General features: G+C 27.3%; 1 protein-coding gene across 1 annotated transcript in view; it reads right to left on the bottom strand.

The window, feature by feature from the left end:
* The window catches only part of LOC136083417 (intraflagellar transport protein 140 homolog), a 42,249-nt gene that overhangs the window by 1,661 nt on the left and 20,499 nt on the right, over positions 1–20,089 (bottom strand). The window contains 9 exon segments of the mRNA XM_065802813.1: positions 3,043–3,211; positions 3,213–3,250; positions 3,328–3,528; positions 3,605–3,787; positions 7,270–7,324; positions 16,156–16,229; positions 16,417–16,693; positions 19,385–19,480; positions 19,554–19,660. Of these exon segments, the coding sequence (XP_065658885.1) occupies positions 3,043–3,211; positions 3,213–3,250; positions 3,328–3,528; positions 3,605–3,787; positions 7,270–7,324; positions 16,156–16,229; positions 16,417–16,693; positions 19,385–19,480; positions 19,554–19,660 (1,200 nt within the window).

Raw genomic sequence — 20,089 nt, 5'->3', positions numbered from 1 at the left:
AATAAAAAAGTTTAGATGAGACATTAGATGAGGACATGGGAATATCTCAAGGGAAAATTTAAACGCAAAAATTAATTAGTTATAAATTTCTATTTACTACTTAACATTACTGTGCTTTTGAATTTTAGAAGAGTTGGTGTTTTTTTGCAAATTATTTGTGAATATATGTATATATATTTTTAATGTTAATTCACCTCCTCAAGGTCTAGAAGGCCGCTACAGTAATACATATATGAATTTTCATATATGAAATACCATATATGAAAATTCAACAAGTTTCCTGAACTTCAAAAACATCACTAATAGTAAATACTCATGTATTGCCTGCTTTTATTTTTATTTATATAGTTTTTAAATCTTAAATTACTATCTGTGAGAGATATTTAAGTTTTTAAAGACTTTTACTAAACTTAAGCATTTCTTTCCACTGGTATGGTTAAATTTTGTTTAAAATGAAATGTAAAACATTTTCTTTAGATAAAAGTTTAGACCGTAATATATACCTGTCAGTGTCTAATTCAAAAGCTTTTTTAGGGAATTACATAATTTTTCAATGAGGTTATTTTCCACTTATTTTTCCTGATTTTTTGAAAAATCAAAATGAGAAGTATGTCTTTTATCTCCCAGTGTGGTTTTTGTATCTCTCCCAGTGTGGTTTTTGTATCTCTCCCAGTGTGGTTTGACATTGAATAGTGTTGTTGTTTACTAATTGAACCAATGATAATTTTTTTTAAAAATTGTGGTACATGATGGAAAATAACATGTACTTTTTGTGTGACTGAGACAGAAAGATTTTTTTCAAAATCAGGATCCAAGTTATTATTTGACAACATCTCTGAACAAAGCAAGGTATAGATGAACAAAGTAGATTGATAGAAGCTGATTTTTTTCAGAGAGATTCTTTAAAGGATACAACTCTCTAAAAAGCTTTACACAATCATTACCATTAAAATGCCCTCCATAATATTTAAAATTACCATTAAAATGCCCTCCATAATAAGGCCGAATTGGAATATGCAGTGATGTTTTGTTATTTGACAAAATGATTTACTACCCCAAGTAGCAAATGAAGCTCCATGGGTGGAATAGCTTCAAGCAAAAGCTTGTTACCAGGAAACTCAAGCAATGGCTAATGGATAACATTCTTGAAGTTTTTTTACAATTTATGTCTCCCCAGAACTTAAGATTTTATCACTATATTTCACAAAAAGTTTTAAGCTGACCACAGTTCAATAGTTTAGAGGAGCCAACATCGTACTAACAGTATGGATGCTTATAGCAGTGGAAATGTATGCCATAATAATATTTGCAAGTTTTGACATCTGACATTTCTCTTCAACCTCACTTAGGCTTGTGACAGTAAAGTGGCCATTTAGCTTTTTTCCAGCTTCAACAAACTTCAGCTGAAAGTTTATTTCTTACAATACTATCAAAGCTAACTTGATTTAGAGTTAATCCTAGTTTCTCATTTTAATGTTAGAATGCTCACAAAACTATGCTGAATATGCACTATACTTTGAGCTGACAAAAGTTCTCTTAACAGTCATCGTACAGTTAATGGTTTTATGATTACAAAAAGGTTCTATGACTACACATGATGCAATACTTTTCAATATTTTGATTTACCTGTTGATTCTTTGCTGTTAAATCTTTATAATTGAAAGGATGCTTTTCTTTTCGTATTAATCTTGAAAATTAAACACACTTTTGCTGGTAAAGTTTTGTCATTTGCCATTGGTTTTCTTTATGCAGATGGTGTAAACAGATCTTCTGCACACTTCATGAGTTTTAGAACATTTTGGTATTTTGTTTTGAAGTTTTTAACCTTTTTTACTAAAGTTCAAACTTTTTTCTTGATAAAGTGTTTTTACACTGAAAAATTATTTAATAATTTAATTTTTTTTTTAAATATCAAAAAAGAGATTGATTAGAAAAGAATTTAATATGTAGCAAAAAATTTACTATAAATTTTTTTTTATTGGTAATCACAGGTTGGTGTCCCCTAATGAGACCCTAACCTATAATAATTAAATAAAAAAATAATTATTTAATTAATTAAAAAAACAACCTCTTAGAACAAACCATTAATTAAACACTCTAGTGTAGTTGTTATTATTTCCTAAACTTTTATCCAAAAATTGTTTTATATTTCATTTTACACAAAATCTAACCATAAAAGTAGAAAAAACACTTGAAATGAGTAAAAATATTGTAACTCATAAATCTCTCTGTTTGATTTTTATTTATTTCAAGTATTTTTTCTACTTTTATTGTTAGATTGTGTGTAAATGTAAAACAATGAAATATAAAATCTTACATGTGAAAAATATAAAAAATCCCAATTATAGGATTTTAAAACCACTTGAAATAGATATCTACCGGAAAATGTAATTAACCTTAGAAAGGTTTTTATTGGATGTTTTCTTAGTATCAAGTCCTAAAATTTCAGGGTGCGTGAAATGAAATGGGAAACTGTCCAAATTCATTCCTGCTTAAATTTACTATATTTTTATTTTTATAATAAATTTTTTTTTTGTTAAAAAAATCGAAAAGAAATTTATGTTTATAAGATCTCAATATTTATTTAATGTTAATGTTTTTTTATTATGGAAAAAAAATTAATAAATAAAACAATATTAGAAAAGTAAAGTGGCTCCTAAAATATTTTATTTTGCTTGACATAAATAAATTATGCATATTGATATGTTATGGTATATTATGAATATTGGTATGTTACGGTATATTATGAATAGAAAAGAGCGAATAAAAAAACACCAAAAAATTTTTTTTTCTAAGTTCACTCCAACCTTGTCCCGTACCATCCCGACACAGGATGATGCAACAAACAGTGTCACATTAAAAAATTAATACCATGATTTTAATTCAATGATTAAGTAATTAGTTTTATAACCATGACAATTCATTATTCTATAAATTCAACACAAATTTTATGGTACTTTATGGAAAAAAACACAACATGAAAACGAACATTCATTCTCACCCCACTTTCCCCTGATATATTTGTAGAGCAAAAAAACATACCTGAGCGCAAGACTCATAAAATGTTGATAATGATTCAAGAGCACGTCCTTTAGTATAAAAACTAATAATATTCTTAAGAATTTCTGGATCTTTCTGCCAATCTAAAGACTGCAAATAGTTTGCAGCCATTACATATATTTCTTTTTGTCTTGATACACCAGCAAAAAATCTTTTCTGTATCTCCTGATTTTAATAACGACTTCATAGCCTAAGAAATAAATTATAAACATATAACAAAACCAAAAACAGGAAAATGTTAAAATAATAAAAATTAGACGCAGTAACCTTCATCTTGTTTCCAGCCTGAGTAAATTTTTTTGTGGCGAGGTGAAAAGAACCTTGTTTGTATGCACATTCTCCAATTTTTTCAAGTAAATATAAACGATATTTTGCATCAGAGTGTTCTTTGGGAAAAGTCATTTTTTCTGGAATTTCTTCTGTTATTTGGATATCATGATCAAGGCACATTCGAAGTGCTTTTTCAAACTAAATAAGAATAAATTATGAAATAAAAAAAAACTCAAATAAAAATTTTAATTTTCTAAAAAATCTACATTTTCACCTTTTTTGAAGCAATAAGAAGGTTGACTGCTTTGTCGAACTGATCATTTTCTATGAAGAAATCTGCACATTTATGTAGTACTTGTGGATCAACATTCTCATCAAGATCATCTGATATTAACTGCAGAGCACCAAACTGCTTTGAACTGAAGGCAAGATCAATAGCTTTTGAAACACTTCCTCCCTGAATCAGAATAAATTAAAAACACAATATTAAATAAATAAAAATGTAACAGTCATACAAGCTTAAACTTCTATATTATAGTTTCTTATAAATAGCTGAATTTCATTGTTTTACCAAAAATATCAGTAGGTGTTTTAAAATTGGTTTTTGATACACAGAGAAACATTTTTAAGTAATCTTGGACATATTAAAGTTTAATCTCCTTAAACATGACACTCACATTTTCTTGGTACCGAAAATTTCTGAGAGGTATGAAAGGTTTAATAGAGAGAGGTAAGAGAGGGTAAACAGTAGGAGGTAAAAGACGTTAAATAGAAAGAAGTACAAAGGGGTTAATAGAGGGAGATAAGAGAGAGTAAATAGAGGGAAGTGGGTTAACAGAGGGAGTTAAGAGAGGGTTAATAGAGGGAGGTAAAAGAGGTTAAATAGAGGGAGGTAAGAGAGAGTTAACAGAGGGAGATAAGAAAGGGTAAATAGAGCAAGGTAAAAGAGGTTAAATAGAGGGAAATAAGAGAGGGTAAATAGAGAGAGGTAAGAGAGGGCAAACAGGATTTCTGAAAATATGAAAAAACAACTGTTTGGTGTTTTAGCTTTTTCACAAAATAGCTTTCTACTTTTTAAGATTTATGTTTGTTATTTCAGGATTTAAAAATAACAAATGTTTTTCTATTTTTTAACATTTTGGAAATAATAAATTTTTCCTTGGTAATAGCTTATTAAAAGAATAAAGTTTTTTTTTGTACTTTATTATTTTTGTAAGTAGTAACATGTCAAATATTCACATCTATAAATGATGGTTCAATTTTTAAATTGATAGAAATTATGAAAGTATTGGCAGTGGCAAACTATTAGTTTAATAATTTCAACCCCATCTACAACAAAAAGTTGAGAAGTCAACATTCTTGCAAAATTTATTGCATTATTAATGTTATTTATGAATTATTTTTGTATTACTGTGGTGTATTTTTTATTATTTTTTTATTTTTGCAATGTTGTTGCTTATTACATTTGTTGCTATAATTCAAATGATATTTCATCTTAATATTTAAATATATCCATGCTTTATTTTTATATTACCATCCTTCTGATCATATCTCATTAAACATTGTGTTTTCTCATTCATTCATTATCTCTCATATCATCTCATCCACTCATTTTCTTTTTTCTGATACTAGTCTTGCCATTTTAAATACTATTGTTGTTCTTTTTGTTTTTTTAAATCTTTTATACTACTTTTTGTTATTTTATTTTTTATGTAATTAAGGTGTCACTTTAATGACTAGTTATGCAATTAAGGTGTCACTCTAATGACTAGTTATGTAATTAAGGTGTCATTCTAATGACTAGTTATGTAATTAAGGTGTCACTCTAATGACTAGTTATGTAATTAAGGTGTCACGCTAATGACTGGTGTTTATCTAGAAGAGTGACAATGTAAAATTGTAAATGAGCTTGTAACTTTTTCAGTTTTATTGTTGAACAAGTGGATAAAAAAAAGTTTTTTATCATAAAGGTTGATTCAAAACTATCTTTATTCTCTTAAAGTACTTCATTGTTCATTTTTATTGTTCACTTATTCATTCATTCATACAACTTCATTACCAGTTCCACACTTTTGATTATTTTCAATTTATTAAGTCATTTTTTCTGCTTTTAATCAAGGTTTTTATGGAAAAGTAGAATTCAAAAACAATTAAAAAACCATAAAAAATTTAAGCTTCTATTTCAAAATTAAATTTCAAAATGATTAAACTTTTTTTAAGTCTTGTACATAAAAAAGTATGTAATGAGATTCATATAAATATAATTCAGAATTTTTTCTATGGTTTTATATGTGCAAACTCAAAACAACAAAAGAAGAACTGGCTAGCAGCTGAAATTATGAATATAAAGATAATGAAAAAAGAAAATCTTGACTCTTCTTTAACCTTTATAAAAAGTCCTCCTAAAATGCAAGTCTTCATAAAATGCATCACGTGAAATTTAAAAATTGCTCATTATAAATAATGAATTATAACAAGCTCAACAATGAAATGTTAAACTGTTAAAAAAAGATCTTACATGCAAAAGCATTTGTTTTTTTTTTAAACACGTATAAAATAAAAATAGTACATAAGATACATATAAGGTAAGCATAAAGTATGTATTTGCATTTACCATAAAAATGTCAAGTTGATCATAAGTGCAGTTAAACTATTAATATTTTGTTTTATCTTCTATTTTCTATTTTTTAATGGGTTTATTGATAAGAGCTTTTTGTCAATTTAAAAGCTCTCTTGGCTTTTGTTGTTTCAATTGAATAATTTTACTATTTTATTATTGAAAGAATGAATTCAAGAATTATAGATAATGAAAGTTTGTATCTGTCTATATATTTATTGCAAGGTCTTCCTTTATGCATGTTAGATTATTATTTGAGTAATAACTTAAATTAAAATTTATATTCTTAATTGCTGAGTTGCTAGGATGCAATTTAGATTTTATTACATGGATATTTCATACAACTTTTACAAAATTGTAATTCATTTAAATTTATTTGTTTTGATTTTCAGTTTTGTTGATGATAATGACAATTATTAAGATGATAATCCTAAAGATGAAGATGATAATCCTAAAGATGAAGATGATAATCCTAAGGATGAAGTTGATAATCCTAAAGATGAAGTTGATGATAAAATATATGTTAAGAATAACATCTTAATAAAATTAATAATCTTAATAATAAAAAATCTTCATTATTTAAAAAAAAATATTTCCATCATTGTTTAAATGAAGTCCTTGAAAGGATCAGAGAATATTTTTAACTTTTTGTTGTAAACATAAAAGTTCTACTTTTTTGAATTAATATCTCTAAGAGCTATAGATACTTTGGTTGTACTTACTACATTTATATTGAAATATAAATACATACTTTGGTTGTATTTACTATATTTATATTGAAATTTTTATTGATATAGATACTTTGGTTGTAATTACTATATTTGTAATGATATTTCTTAGAGCTATAAATACTTTGGTTGTACTCACCATGGTCATATTTGTACTAAGTCTAAATATGAAACTATAGTGCAGTTAGTATTTCATTTAATTAAAGTATATCAATTAATTGAAGGCTTAATTTAGATGTTTTCTTTTGATGTGCACTTGCAAAATTGTGTTGTCCATGCTTTTTTATTATGTGTACTTGCATGCTTGTGCCGCCTTTATTTTTCAGGTCATCAAGTTAAACTTATTATCATATATTTAACTTATTAAAATAGTGGCACAGTAGTAGAATGCTTCCATCATAAAGAAGGTACAGAGTTCTAGTCTGCCAAATACCTAGAAGTACAGAGCTCAAAACAATTCTCAGTGCAGCATTATTGTGTAACAAGAGTTTAAGATTGGAAGAGGGTTACAACAATTTAAAAAAGTGTGCCTCCCTCATCCTTTAAAAGTAAATATGTAAAAAAAAAAGAAAGAAAAAGAAATAGACTACAAACCCTGTGATACAGTGCAATAGCTTTATCATCCATACCTCCTTTTTCTTCAAAATACCTTTAAAAGAAATCAATATTATATGGTCAATAATTTATATATATATATATATATATATATATATATATATATATATATATATATATATATATATATATATATAAATTATATATATATATATATATATTTATATTTATTTCTTATCAGTATAAGATATATAATGCTTGAAGCGAGAAAAAAAAATTTTTTTAAATATCTTCACTTGCAACAAGGCCGAAAGCAACCACTGGAAGAGAAAAGATGAGGTTTATAAACAAGATAACGATTAACAGGCAACTTAAAAGGTTGCAAATTATATGAATCAGGAAAACAAGATGAAGGAAGCAAATTCCAAAAAAATGAAGTTTGAGGAAAAAAACTAGACAAACTAGGATTTTCGGAGCACTTAGGAACATTCACAGTAAAATGATAAAACTTAATTAAATGATGAGTAACACAAGAGTAAATTTTAGTAGATGGCACAAGAGGCGTTGACTCTTTAGAGCAGCACCCATTGTAGTATTAAAAATAGTATATAAAAGAGAAAAAGAAGCAATATTACAAAGATTTGACAATGGTTTAAAAGTGAAAGAGCATCATTTGAAGATCCGCTACAGATATGGCAACAGTATTCCATACAAGAAAGAATTTGAGATTTATAGAGACAAAGAATAGAACCCAAAGTAGGAGAGTGGCAAGCATGATAAAGAGATGCAACCTTAGCATGTTAGAAGCTAATTTTGCAATTGATTTGATATATGGTTTCCAAAAAAGAAAGTTAGAGAGAAAAAAGAAAGTTTGAAGTTAGAGAAGACAATGGGTAGATGCCTTGAGTACATAACCGTTCATAAATAAAGGAAGATCCAGATTGCTGTAATAACAATTAGCTAAAAAAAATTGAGTTTTATCTTCATCAGCCACTGAGAACCTTTTCAGGCTCAAAGTCCCCTCCAAGCAACCAGAGAGTGTTGGGTTCTTATCAAGACAAGAATAAATGGTAGTACATCAGCAAACAATAGCACTTTAGATGTAAGAATTAGGTATAGGGCCAAGGATTGAACCTTGAGAAACCCCTGAAATTACAGGATATAAAGAGTGCTGTCCATTGAGGACAACTTTTATACTACGATTGGTAAGGAAGGATTCAATAATCTTAAAGATGTTACCTGATACACCGTAAGAAGAGAAGTTATGGAGAAGACTAGTTTACCAAACTTTATCAAAAGTTTTAGAAATGTTGCGAGCGATAGCCCTAACCTCTCTAGGTCCATACAATGGACAATAAAACCAATTGATTATTACCGCTAACAAATAAGCAGTAGAATGAGAATATTGAAATCCATATTGCTGATTAGAAAGTAAATTATTAGACTCAAGATGAGAAACTAAGTGTTTGTTAAATAAAGACTCAAAAGCCTTACTTATGATAGGAATAAAACTAATGAGATGGTAGTTAGACTAGTCAGATATTTCTCCAGACATTTTAAACATAGGGATAATAGATGCAGACTGGAAAACTAGACTCTTTAAGCACTTGTTAAATAGTTTTGAAAGTATAGACGACAGCTCTGGAGAACACTTCTACAAAAATATAACAGGTATGTTGTCCAGACCATAAGCTGTAGAAGAGTCTAAGCAGAAAACCACTTTAGATACAGAAGCTGTAGTGATACGAATGTCAAGCAATGGATCAACCTGTTTGTCGACTATGTCAGGTAGGATGTGATTAGTGAAATCAAGAAATGAGATTGATGAAAAGTTCTTAGCAAACAATTCAGCTTGGTCTTTAGGTGAGGTAACAAAATCTGAATCATACAAGAGAGGTGGAATAACAGATTTTCCCTTATTGTTAAGATTCTCCAGAAGTGTCGGGAGCCTAATTTTTGAGATGAAATACAAGATTTTGTGATCTGAGAATTGCAGGCTTTGGCATTAGACAAAACCTTTTTACAATGATTTTTAGCAATATTAAACAGATGTCTGTTTACTGGAGAATAGTTTTGGTGATGGATATGGAAGTAATAGTTAAGATTGGAAATTGCAGCAGCACAATGAGAGTAAAACCATGCAGAAGAGTGAGACTTGAGTTGGAATTGTCAAGAGGGAATAAAAAATTCATTACCAGCCAAAGTCCAAGAAGTCATTTAAGAAGCAAAATTTGTCAGCAGGAAGACAAAAGACTTCTACCCAAGGGCCATCACAAGAAAGAAAAATCACAGAAAGAATCCCAGTCAGTGATCAGTTTCTCCACATTCACCCTTAAGTTCTTCTGATCAAACCATGATCAGTAGAACTTAAGGGTGAATGTGGAGAAACTGAGCACTGACTAACAGGTGAACAGTAAAATATGAGATTTTTTTAAAGGTTTTTATTTTTTAATTTTTATTGTGCACTGATTCATTTATTGTTTCTATTTAGAGCCCACTCTCTGTGCCTGCTGCTGGAAAAGTTTTATGAAAATATTCTTAATATTTTGTAATCTACATCAAAATGAAGCGTGAAAGTTTGATTGCTCATGTGTACAGGTATTGTGATTCGCATTTCAAGGAAGGTAGAAAAGTCGTCATGGATCATTTTTTGAAAGAAAATCACCCAAGAGCAAGCATATACAGATACATTTCAATGTGGGAAAAAGGCAAATCAAAAATTCATGTTGTTGGTTCTTGTCGAACAGCTAAAATAATGACTAAAACCAAAATTACCAAGTTGAAAAGCATGACTGATGGTCATTCAGGCATTTCCACCCAACAAATTGCTCGAAAGCTCAAGTGCAGCCAATCTCATGTTGTGTATACAATTCAGCAACACACAAACATTGTTTACTGAAGAAAACAGACCATTCCAGGCCATACTCCTGAGCAAGTTACAAACATGTTGTGGCAGATTGTGTAGAAAATTTTATTGGTGTGATTTCATAATCAATGATGAATCATACTTCACATTTTCTCACTCTGATAAGAACCCAAACATTGGGTATTGGTCAAGTAATCCAAAAGCAGTTTCTTGTGGTGTGAAATACAAGTCCAAGGCAAATTTTGAAAAGAAAATGCTTGTATGGTTAGCAATTTCACCTTGAGACATCTCAACACCCTATTTTGTTCCTTTGGGCCTTGCTGTCAAACAAAATGTGTATTTGAAAGAGTGCATTATCAAAAGACTGATGCCTTCTATTAAAAAACATCATCCTGAGGGTAATTTGTGCTTTGGCCAGACTTGGCTTTGGCCCATTATGCTAAATTAGTGACAAGCTACTTGATCTCAAAAAACATCACTTTCGTACAAAAAGCCAATAATCCTCCTGCAGTACCTGAACTTCGTCCAGTTGAGAACTTTTGGTCAATTTTGAAGGGAACGGCTAATAAGAACAATTGGCAGGCTACTTCAGTTGATGAATTAAAACAACGGATTGAGTATTGTTTGAAGAAAGTAGATGTAAACGATGTACAGAATATGTGTGGAGGGGTGTATCGAAAGCTTGATTTTGTAAGATGAATCGGTGAAACAAGTCTATTGCAGCTTCATAAATAAACTATTTGATCATAAATCTATAAGCTGTTTTTTATTTTATCAAAAAATATTGATCCACTGCAAAGTTAGAGCGTTTCAAAAAAAATCTCAAATTTTACTGTTCACCCTTTAGGATCAGAAATTGCATTTCACATATGCGAAGAACGAATTTACGTAAAACTACATTATTCATGTTAAGCTAAAATCTTTTTTAAAAGATTTTAAAGAGAATGCGCAGTGGCCTTATTCGTCAAGGTTCATGTTTTGGAGTTATAGAGTTGAGAGAGGGTTATAACCACAATTAAGTAGCCTCCTTTCTGTAGTGGCCTTCTCGGCCTTGGGGAGGTGAATTAACATTGAAAAAAAAATTTAATGCTGCTTTTTAAAAGTATTTGAATATATACAAAACAAGGACATCATTTATTAAAATGCAAGTATATACTAAAATAATCTAATCTGAGTAATGAACTTAAGAAGCCTATAAAATTGTATCATAAAGGTAACTACAAGTTATTTTCAAAGTATGTCGACAACGCCGATTGGGTTAAGGAATTTAACAACAAATTAATCAATGAACACTATGAATTGTTTCTGTTTCATTACTATTATGTGTCACAAGAATATATTCCAGTAATTGAAAACTCAAAAACTAATAATAAAAAAAAAAGTAGATAACTTCTGCTCTAAAATCAAAAATTAAGTTAAAAAATTAAATGTGGCTTTTAAATAAATCAACAAACTGGGAACATGAATCAAATAAAACTCAATATAATCACTTAAAGATTGAAATCAGAAACGAAATAAAGAAAAGCATTAAGTCATTTGAGAGGGAGATTGATAATAATAGTAAAATAAATCCTAAGTTACTTTATATGTACATTAATGAGAAAAAATTGGTAAAAAGCCAAATTACATTGATCGAGAACAGTGACAGAAAAATTGTCACTGATCAAATGACTATTGCTGAAGAATTTAATAAATATTTCCATTCTGTATATGAAGAAGATAAAGATGTAAACAAAAATATTGAAAACTGTCAACTAAACACGATATTAGAAGCTGTTGAGATAACACAAAATGAAATAGAAAGAAGAATAAAGGCTCTTAATATATCAAAATCAATTGGAGTTGATTTAGTACATCCTTTTGTTCTAAAACAATGTAGTTCATCAATTTCATATCCTCTTTATTTAATATTTAAAAAATCTACAGAAGATGGTACTCTACCTGATATTTGGAAGTAGGCTAATATAACGCCTATATTGAAACAAGGGAGTAAGTTGAAACCAACAATTTACAGACCGTATCTCTGACATCAATACCATGCAAAATATTAGAAAGAATAGTTGCTGATAATATAATCAAGCATTTAATAACAAACAAGCTATTAGCAAAGGAACAGCATGGCTTTCTGAAAGGTAAGAGCTGCACAACGAATTTACTAGAATTTCTTGATACCTTAACAAGCGCATTGTTAAACAGTATTCCAATTGAGGTTTTGTATACCAACTTTCGAAAAGCATTCAACAGAGCATCACACATGAAATTATGTGCTAAGGTTTATGCTTCTGGTATTGTTGGTATGCCTCTTAAATGGATTGAATCATTTCTATCGAATAGGAAACAACGGGTAGTGATGGGAAAATGCAAGGCAAATTGGGTTGATGTGTTAAGTGGAGTACCACAGGGTTCTGTACTTGGCCCACTCCTTTTTTTGATATTCATAAACGATTTACCGAGCAAACTTCTTAATAAATGTTGTTTGTATGCCGATGACAATAAAATAATTGCTCCTATTTATACTGAGGTTGATTCAAAATCATTTCAAAATGACATAAAAAAACTTGATGAATGGTCTGTTGAATGGAAACTGGGTTTGAACTTTGAAATACGTAAAATTTTGGTGCAAGTAATAAAATATTCTTATTTCAAGTAAAATGATGGTGAACTAAAAGAAATTGAAAAATCTACTCTCAAAAAGATTTAGGTATTTATATATCCAAGGATTTGAAATGGGAGAGACAAAAAAGGAATGCTGCCAGTAAAGCAAACAATATGCTTGCAATATTAAATAATACTTTTAGGTATAAAGATAAGCTCCTCATGAAAATGCTTTATTGCACGTACATTAGACCTCATTTGGAGTTTGCGATTCAAGCTTGGAATCCCTATTATAAAAAAGATATCAAAGAACTTGAAAAAGTTCAAAGAAGAGCAACTAAATTAATACTAGAATTAAGATATCTAGGACATAATCAAAGACTAAAAATATTAGATTTAACAACTTTAGAAGTTCAAAGACTAAGAGGTGACCTTATACAACAATGTTGGCAGTCATAGATATTGCCTGGCGCTCTATCTCAACAGCATTTGAATTGTTATTATTATATATAAATATATATATATATATATATATATATATATATATATATATATATATATATATATATATATATTAAAAATCATTAAATTAGTTTTAAAATTATTTCAAATTTGTTTTTACTTTAGACTAAAATATACTGACTGACATTGCTTCATTTTTTTAAAACAACATTAGGCAAATTAGTTTAATATTTTTTCTTAATTAATACAATTTAATAAAGAAATATTTTAATTATCTAATTTAAATTTTTTTCTTAACTAAACATTAAAATTTTTAATCTTAACTGAATACTACCTGATTTTCATGATATCAAATTAAAAGTTGTACACATTAATTTGACGCCAATTAACACCAAATAAATTACGTTGAAGTTTTTTTTTTAACATTTACTTTTTTTTCTCTCACTAAAACAATCATTAATCCTTATTAAATTGATTATTTTTAATTTTTTTTTGCTAAGATCCCTTTCAGATTGATTATAAACAAAGTTCATTTTTTACTTTTTCTCTAAGCAACATAGTTTTCAAGTTTACCTTGAAGAACAAAAAAAACAGAAAAACAGATAACCTCTATGTTACATAGAGGTTAAAACATAAAAACATTGTTTTTATAATAAGTATTTTTGACTTTAATGGTAAACCTATTGTTAAACTAATGAGTTAAATTGTAGAGGTTTATATATATATGCTTTAAAGAATATATATATGTTTGCAACAATAACTTTTCATTTAAATGAAAATTCATTCTTTTTGGTGGTGACTTTAATGCTGCCTGTTGAGAAAAGAAAAAACTGGAAATATAAGAGTACACGATGGGAAGGAGAATTTTCCCAATTTCTATTAAAACTTGGTAGTGGAAGAATACCTGTAAAAGAGGAGGATCCTTTTAAAGGATGAATTGAAATACTGCATCAGTGCATTATTAGAAAAAATGACTTAATTGTTGATAAGATATTTGAAGATGCTGAACAAGATGATTAAACATGTGATTTTAACACCCACTGATGTAGTTTCAACACCCACTAATGCAGTTTTAACACCCACTAATGCAGATTTTTCACCCACTAATGTAGTTTTAACACCCACTAATGTAGTTTTAACACCCACTAATGTAGTTTCATTATCAATCAATGAAGAAGTAATTGAATATTATTTCTTTCATTATTGTCTGATGACTTCAATGAAAAAAATTTTTTAAGCTGGAAATGGAGTTAAGCTGTTTCAAAACTCAACTTTTCTGTTGAGTTTTGGAACAGCTTAACTCCTTCAGGTATGTCTCCTCATTGTTTAAAATTGAAAATTGGTTGTTTAATTATACTACTTAGAAATCTCAAAGCTGTTGCTTATGCAATGGCACGCTAATGAAAGTTAGTGCTCTTTAAAATAGTTATATTGATGCAGAGGTGTTTTCTGTCAGTTTCCTGTCAGATTGACATATTCAATGACAATGAATAAAAGTAAAATATTTGATAGTTGGTGTATATCTAAAAAAAAACGTGTTTCTCTCATGGGCAACTATATGTTGCATGAGCAAGAACTTGGGGATTTAATAGTTTTTCAAAATTGATAAACATCTAATTCAAGGTATGATAGGTGAAAAAAGTTACACAAATAATGTTATGTGTCCTTTATTTATAGTCTTAATATTTTTTATTTTGAAAAAATCATAGTTCACAGGTATGTATGTATGTTATAACTTTTAGTTATTAATAGAACTTTTTATTTATCATTTGTACTTTTTATTTATTTTAATATTATTTTATTGCATTATCTAACTAAATTAGTAAAAAACTCATAAATTGCAAGATTTTTATAAGAATGAACTAGTATTGTTTCAAAAATTCCATATAAAATTCCAAAAGCTGGATCTTTGAATGATTTACAGTATGATATACAAGTAATGCTTTATTTACAAATAAACTTAATTTATAAACAAATATTTTTTTTACCATTAAACATCGCATTTTTTGATAAAAAAATTTAAAAATAAATAAAAAGTTTTTGCTGCTTTGCCTGCTGTTATAAATGATTTTAAAAAGTTACTAATGTTATTATCTACAGAAAATCGTGTAGACCAAGGTCGTAAAACTAGCCACTCAAGTGTTGTGTGTTGCAGTAAGTGTAGAGCTAGCCTGTTAAATTAGCCAAGCAAGTGTTGTGGCTTGTAGTGCAATTGTTTAAACCTCAAATTCTTTTTTTATCATTTGTGTTACTAATAATTTTGCTTTTCGAAGGAGATATCGGTTTTTCATTAAAGAAATTGATTTCGAAATTGATCCTGTCATCAAAATGTTTTCATAATAAAGTAATTTTTAAAAATTTGTTTTCTATTTAATTTGAGATTTTTTCAAATTTTTTTTTAATTAATAACTTGCTGTTACTATGGAATCACAACTTTTTAATACACATTAACTGTCACCATTGGTAGTAAATATTTTTAATTATTATAATATGGTTTTCTTTACTATAATTTGTGCTTGAATTCTACATTCCTGTTAATGGCGGCTGTTATAACTGATTTTAAAAAGTACCTTCATTACAAAAGATGTGCAGTCTTCAACATTAATTTTTTTCTAAGAACAATGACAAGTGTTATGCTGCATTTTTGTTTTTTTTGTTTGTTACATATTCAACTATATATCATTTATGTATTGTAAGTAAATTTGCTTTAAAAATATATAAAAGACTTTCTGTTTTTACAGATGTTCAAAAAGTTTTCTGTGAACTCAATTAAATAAATATATTTTTAAAATATACTTTTTTGAGATATATCTGTTAAATATTTTCTGCATCAGTAAAATATGATATATATATATATATATATATATATATATATATATATATATATATATATATATATATATATATATATATATATATATATACTTATTTATATGTATTTATTATTATATGAATAAACTATTATCATTAAATGATAAAAAATAAAGAAATAAAAATATTACTGGGCACAGCTTAGCATATCTTCTTGAGTACTAAGCATGGATAAATTCATCAACTCTTGATCTAGCTGTTTTTCCTAGCAAAATGAATTTGAAATTTTAAAATATATTCAATATATATTTTACCCATTAATTTTACACAACTGGCATTATAGCCATCACAATTTTACATAAAACTTTAAATACACAATTTTACATAAAACATGCAACAAATACATAAAACTTATACTATTTTACATTTTACAGTTTTTAAAAATTTTTTACCTTTGCTAAACGAATTGCATTTGAATAACATTGTGCACGAGAAAAAAAATGGATTGATTTTGGTATATTTCCAGAAATTTCAAATTGACATGCAAGATGGTAGCATGCTGCTTTATCTCCAGTATCCTGACAAAGCTGCTCTGCTTCTTTCATATTTTCACAAAAGCAGTGTATGCGAACCATTGATAAATAGTCTTCAGATTGTTTATAAAAAAACAATGCAGCTTCCATATCACCTAAGCTTTCAAGATATCGGGCCCACCATTTCATTAACTCCCTTCAAAAAATTTACAAAAATGTTAATTTTTAACATTGATAACTAGCTAAAACAACATTAAAAGCTAAACCATAGCAAGTCAGTAGGGAGAGGAGATAAAAATTTTATAAGTCAATAAGATAATATAAAAAATCATAAAGATATTTATAAAAAAATCGTTGTAATAATGTAAAAAGAAAACCTAGAATTATAATAATAGGAAAAAGATGTCATGTTTAAGAAATGATTTATTATTTAGCTGCCAAAACAAATCTATTTTTTTTCACATTAATGATGACATTAATGATATTTTGATCAATTGCACTAGTGGTCTTGCGTTTTTGTTCTCTACCGACCACACTAGCAACAGTTGCAATAAGATTATGCTTCTTAACAATTGAGAAAATGAAGTTATGCTTTGACACAAATAACATCAGTCTTTTGGAATGGCCATCTCATAGTCCGGACTTGAATCCAATAGAAAATTGGTGGTATTTTTTGGACAGAAAAATTGGTGGTATTTTTTGGACAGAAAAATTGGCAACAAGCATTTAGACGTAAAGACAACTTGAAAGAAGCTATAATGAAGGCATGGGATAAAATAACAATAGAATAACATAACGCTTGATATATACAGGCCTTGTTAAGAAGCGTTACGCAGCTCACATTTTGCTTGCGAAAAGGCAATTTGCCTATGCCTTCAGCAGTTTTGCGCTATGCAAAAACCTTTATCTTTTAGAATATTTAAATTATCTTTTGATGTCGTTACCTTAACGTTTATTCAGAATAAATAAAGTTGTAAGTAAAAGCATTTAACTGTAATTATAAACTAATAGATTTTTTGTTAAAGAAACAGTTTGTTTAACAATTTTTTTTTGTTGTCAAAAATTAGTTAAAAAAAAAAAAAGTGTTTTAAGTTTCATTTTAAGGAATTAAATATATAAATTACTTTTAAATATAAAAATTATTTTTTTTCATAATAGTTTAAAAATTCCACAACTTATTTTGATTTAAATATCTTATTAATAAGATATTTTGTTTATTGTTAATTCAATAACGTAAAGTTTTAATGACGTTTGTTTAATTTATGAAAATAAATTATGATCACGAATATGTTATCGATAACTGATAAATAATAAAAAAAAGCTCTTTATTGTTTAAAAACATTATTAAAAAGAGTTCACAAAAATAAATAAGAAAAAATTTATTAACAGTTCAAAAAATAACCAAAAACCAACTGTAAAATTATAAGAAAATAAACAAATATCATTTTACATTTTATGAAAAAAATATATTTTTCAAAATAAAATTTAGTTCATATTTGAAAAAAATAATAAAAATGATTTTTCAAATAGGAACTTAGATTTTATTTGTAACTTTTGTCATAGTGAGAAAAAAAAAACTGTTTGATTTTTAACGTGTTAATAAAATAACTTTAATTACAATGTGATACTTGAAAAGACGCAAGTGACGCAATATAACTTCTAACAATACAAAATATTGCAAAGTTGAGTTACTTAGCAAAATCTCATAACAAGGCCTGATATATATATAGATATATATATATATATATATATATATATATATATATATATATATATGTATATATATAGCCTTCTTTAAATACCAATCTAATAAGTAATTGAACCTTTGAAAAGTTACAAAAAGAAAACTATTGTATTAATTGTTTCATTGATCTATTGAAGTATTTATAATCAGTGTTTCTAATTATATCAAATCTTAAAGCTTTTATTTCTTTCAATTTTCCTCTGGGAATTAGGGTTTAACACCCAAATATATTTGAGCAATAAAATGTAGTAATAACATTTCTTCTCACATACATAGTTTATAGATAGATCAGAGATTACCATATCCCAGATACCAGATCTCTTTGCAAAGACCTTTTCTGATACTTGAATCCAATGATCACACTCATTGTGTTATTTCAGAGAAACAAGTGTTTTCCAGGATTCTCTTTAATACTCTCTGAACAAATTATTTTCTCTCTAAGCTAAATAAATTAAGTTAATGACTGAATCTTACTTTTTCGCCTGCTGAAAAATGGCTCTTGTGGTTGTAATTTTTAAAAAATCTAAAGATTGCTCTGATCTCTCTAGCTACTGCCCAATTCCGTCTTTTTTTAATATAACACAATGTAACGAATTATTGTTTTTGTTTTTTCCTTTTAATTTTTTCAACTCGATAATTTAATATAATGGAGATAACTTTTATCTTTGCACAAAATTTTAAATTTATAAAGCCATTAAAATAGAATTTAGAAATATGTGGAATTATTATATAATCCTGTTTTTACAATAAAACTAATGTCAATCAAAGGTATTTTCAACATTTAGATTCGTGGCATCAAAAAAAAAAAGAAAAAAAAATCAAGAATGAAACACAAATCTATGAACAGTTTTATAATTGAAAAGAGTTAGTTTCAGACTTTTTTTTATAACATTTTTTTTTAGCATGCTGTTAAACTATATGATTTATTTGAAAATTTAAAAATTGTTATTTGTATTAATAATGTTCAACTGGCAATTTTAATTAAATAATATTAATAATGTTCAACAGAATTAGACATTTAATAATGTTGATTAATTTTATTTATTAGATATCATGTTGTCTTATTCTCAGGTTAAAAGTAACTGGTAATAACAAAAGAAACATTATTAACGTATTAAAATTTTTAATAACTAAAACTCATACCTGTCTTTTCTTTTGAGAATATATGCTTGTAGTTCATCCACATCATCCATCATCATTCTTGGTACTTCAAAGCAAAAAGTACCAGATTTTTCAAAACTAAACATGTTAATAATTTTATTAAACTTTTAATATATTTAACATGAATATTTGTACACTGAAAAAAAAATACTTTTCAACGGCACCTTCTTTATTACCCAGATCTTCAAGGTATTGTCCATAACAGTAGAAAGTGGTTCTTAAATGGATTCTATCATGCTTTTCAGCACATTCAATAGCCTATTACATAAATATTTTATCATGACATTGTATTTGAATACAAGAAAATTACAAGAACAAACTAAAAGTACAAATTACAAGAAAAAACTGAAAGTACAGAATACAAGAACTAATTGAAAGTACAGAATACAAGAACAAAATGAAAGTTTAAGTTACAAAATCAAACTGAAAGTACAGAATACAATTACTAATTGAAAGTCAAGTTACAAGAACTACTTGAAAGTACAGAATACAAGAACAAATTGAAATTACAGAATACAAGAACAAACTGAAAGTACAGAATACAAGAACTAATTGAAAGTAAAAGTTTCAAGAACTAATTAAAAAACAGATAACAAGAATAAAATGAAATTACAGAATACAAGAATAAATTAAAATAAAATGTTACAACAACAAACTAAAAACTTTTATATTATAAATTGACTTTAA

Source organism: Hydra vulgaris, chromosome 08 (genome assembly GCF_038396675.1).
Source record: "Hydra vulgaris chromosome 08, alternate assembly HydraT2T_AEP".
NCBI classification, from domain to species: Eukaryota; Metazoa; Cnidaria; class Hydrozoa; order Anthoathecata; family Hydridae; genus Hydra; species Hydra vulgaris.
Note: the sequence above shows the minus strand (reverse complement) of the source record. Positions and strands in the feature narration are given on the sequence as shown.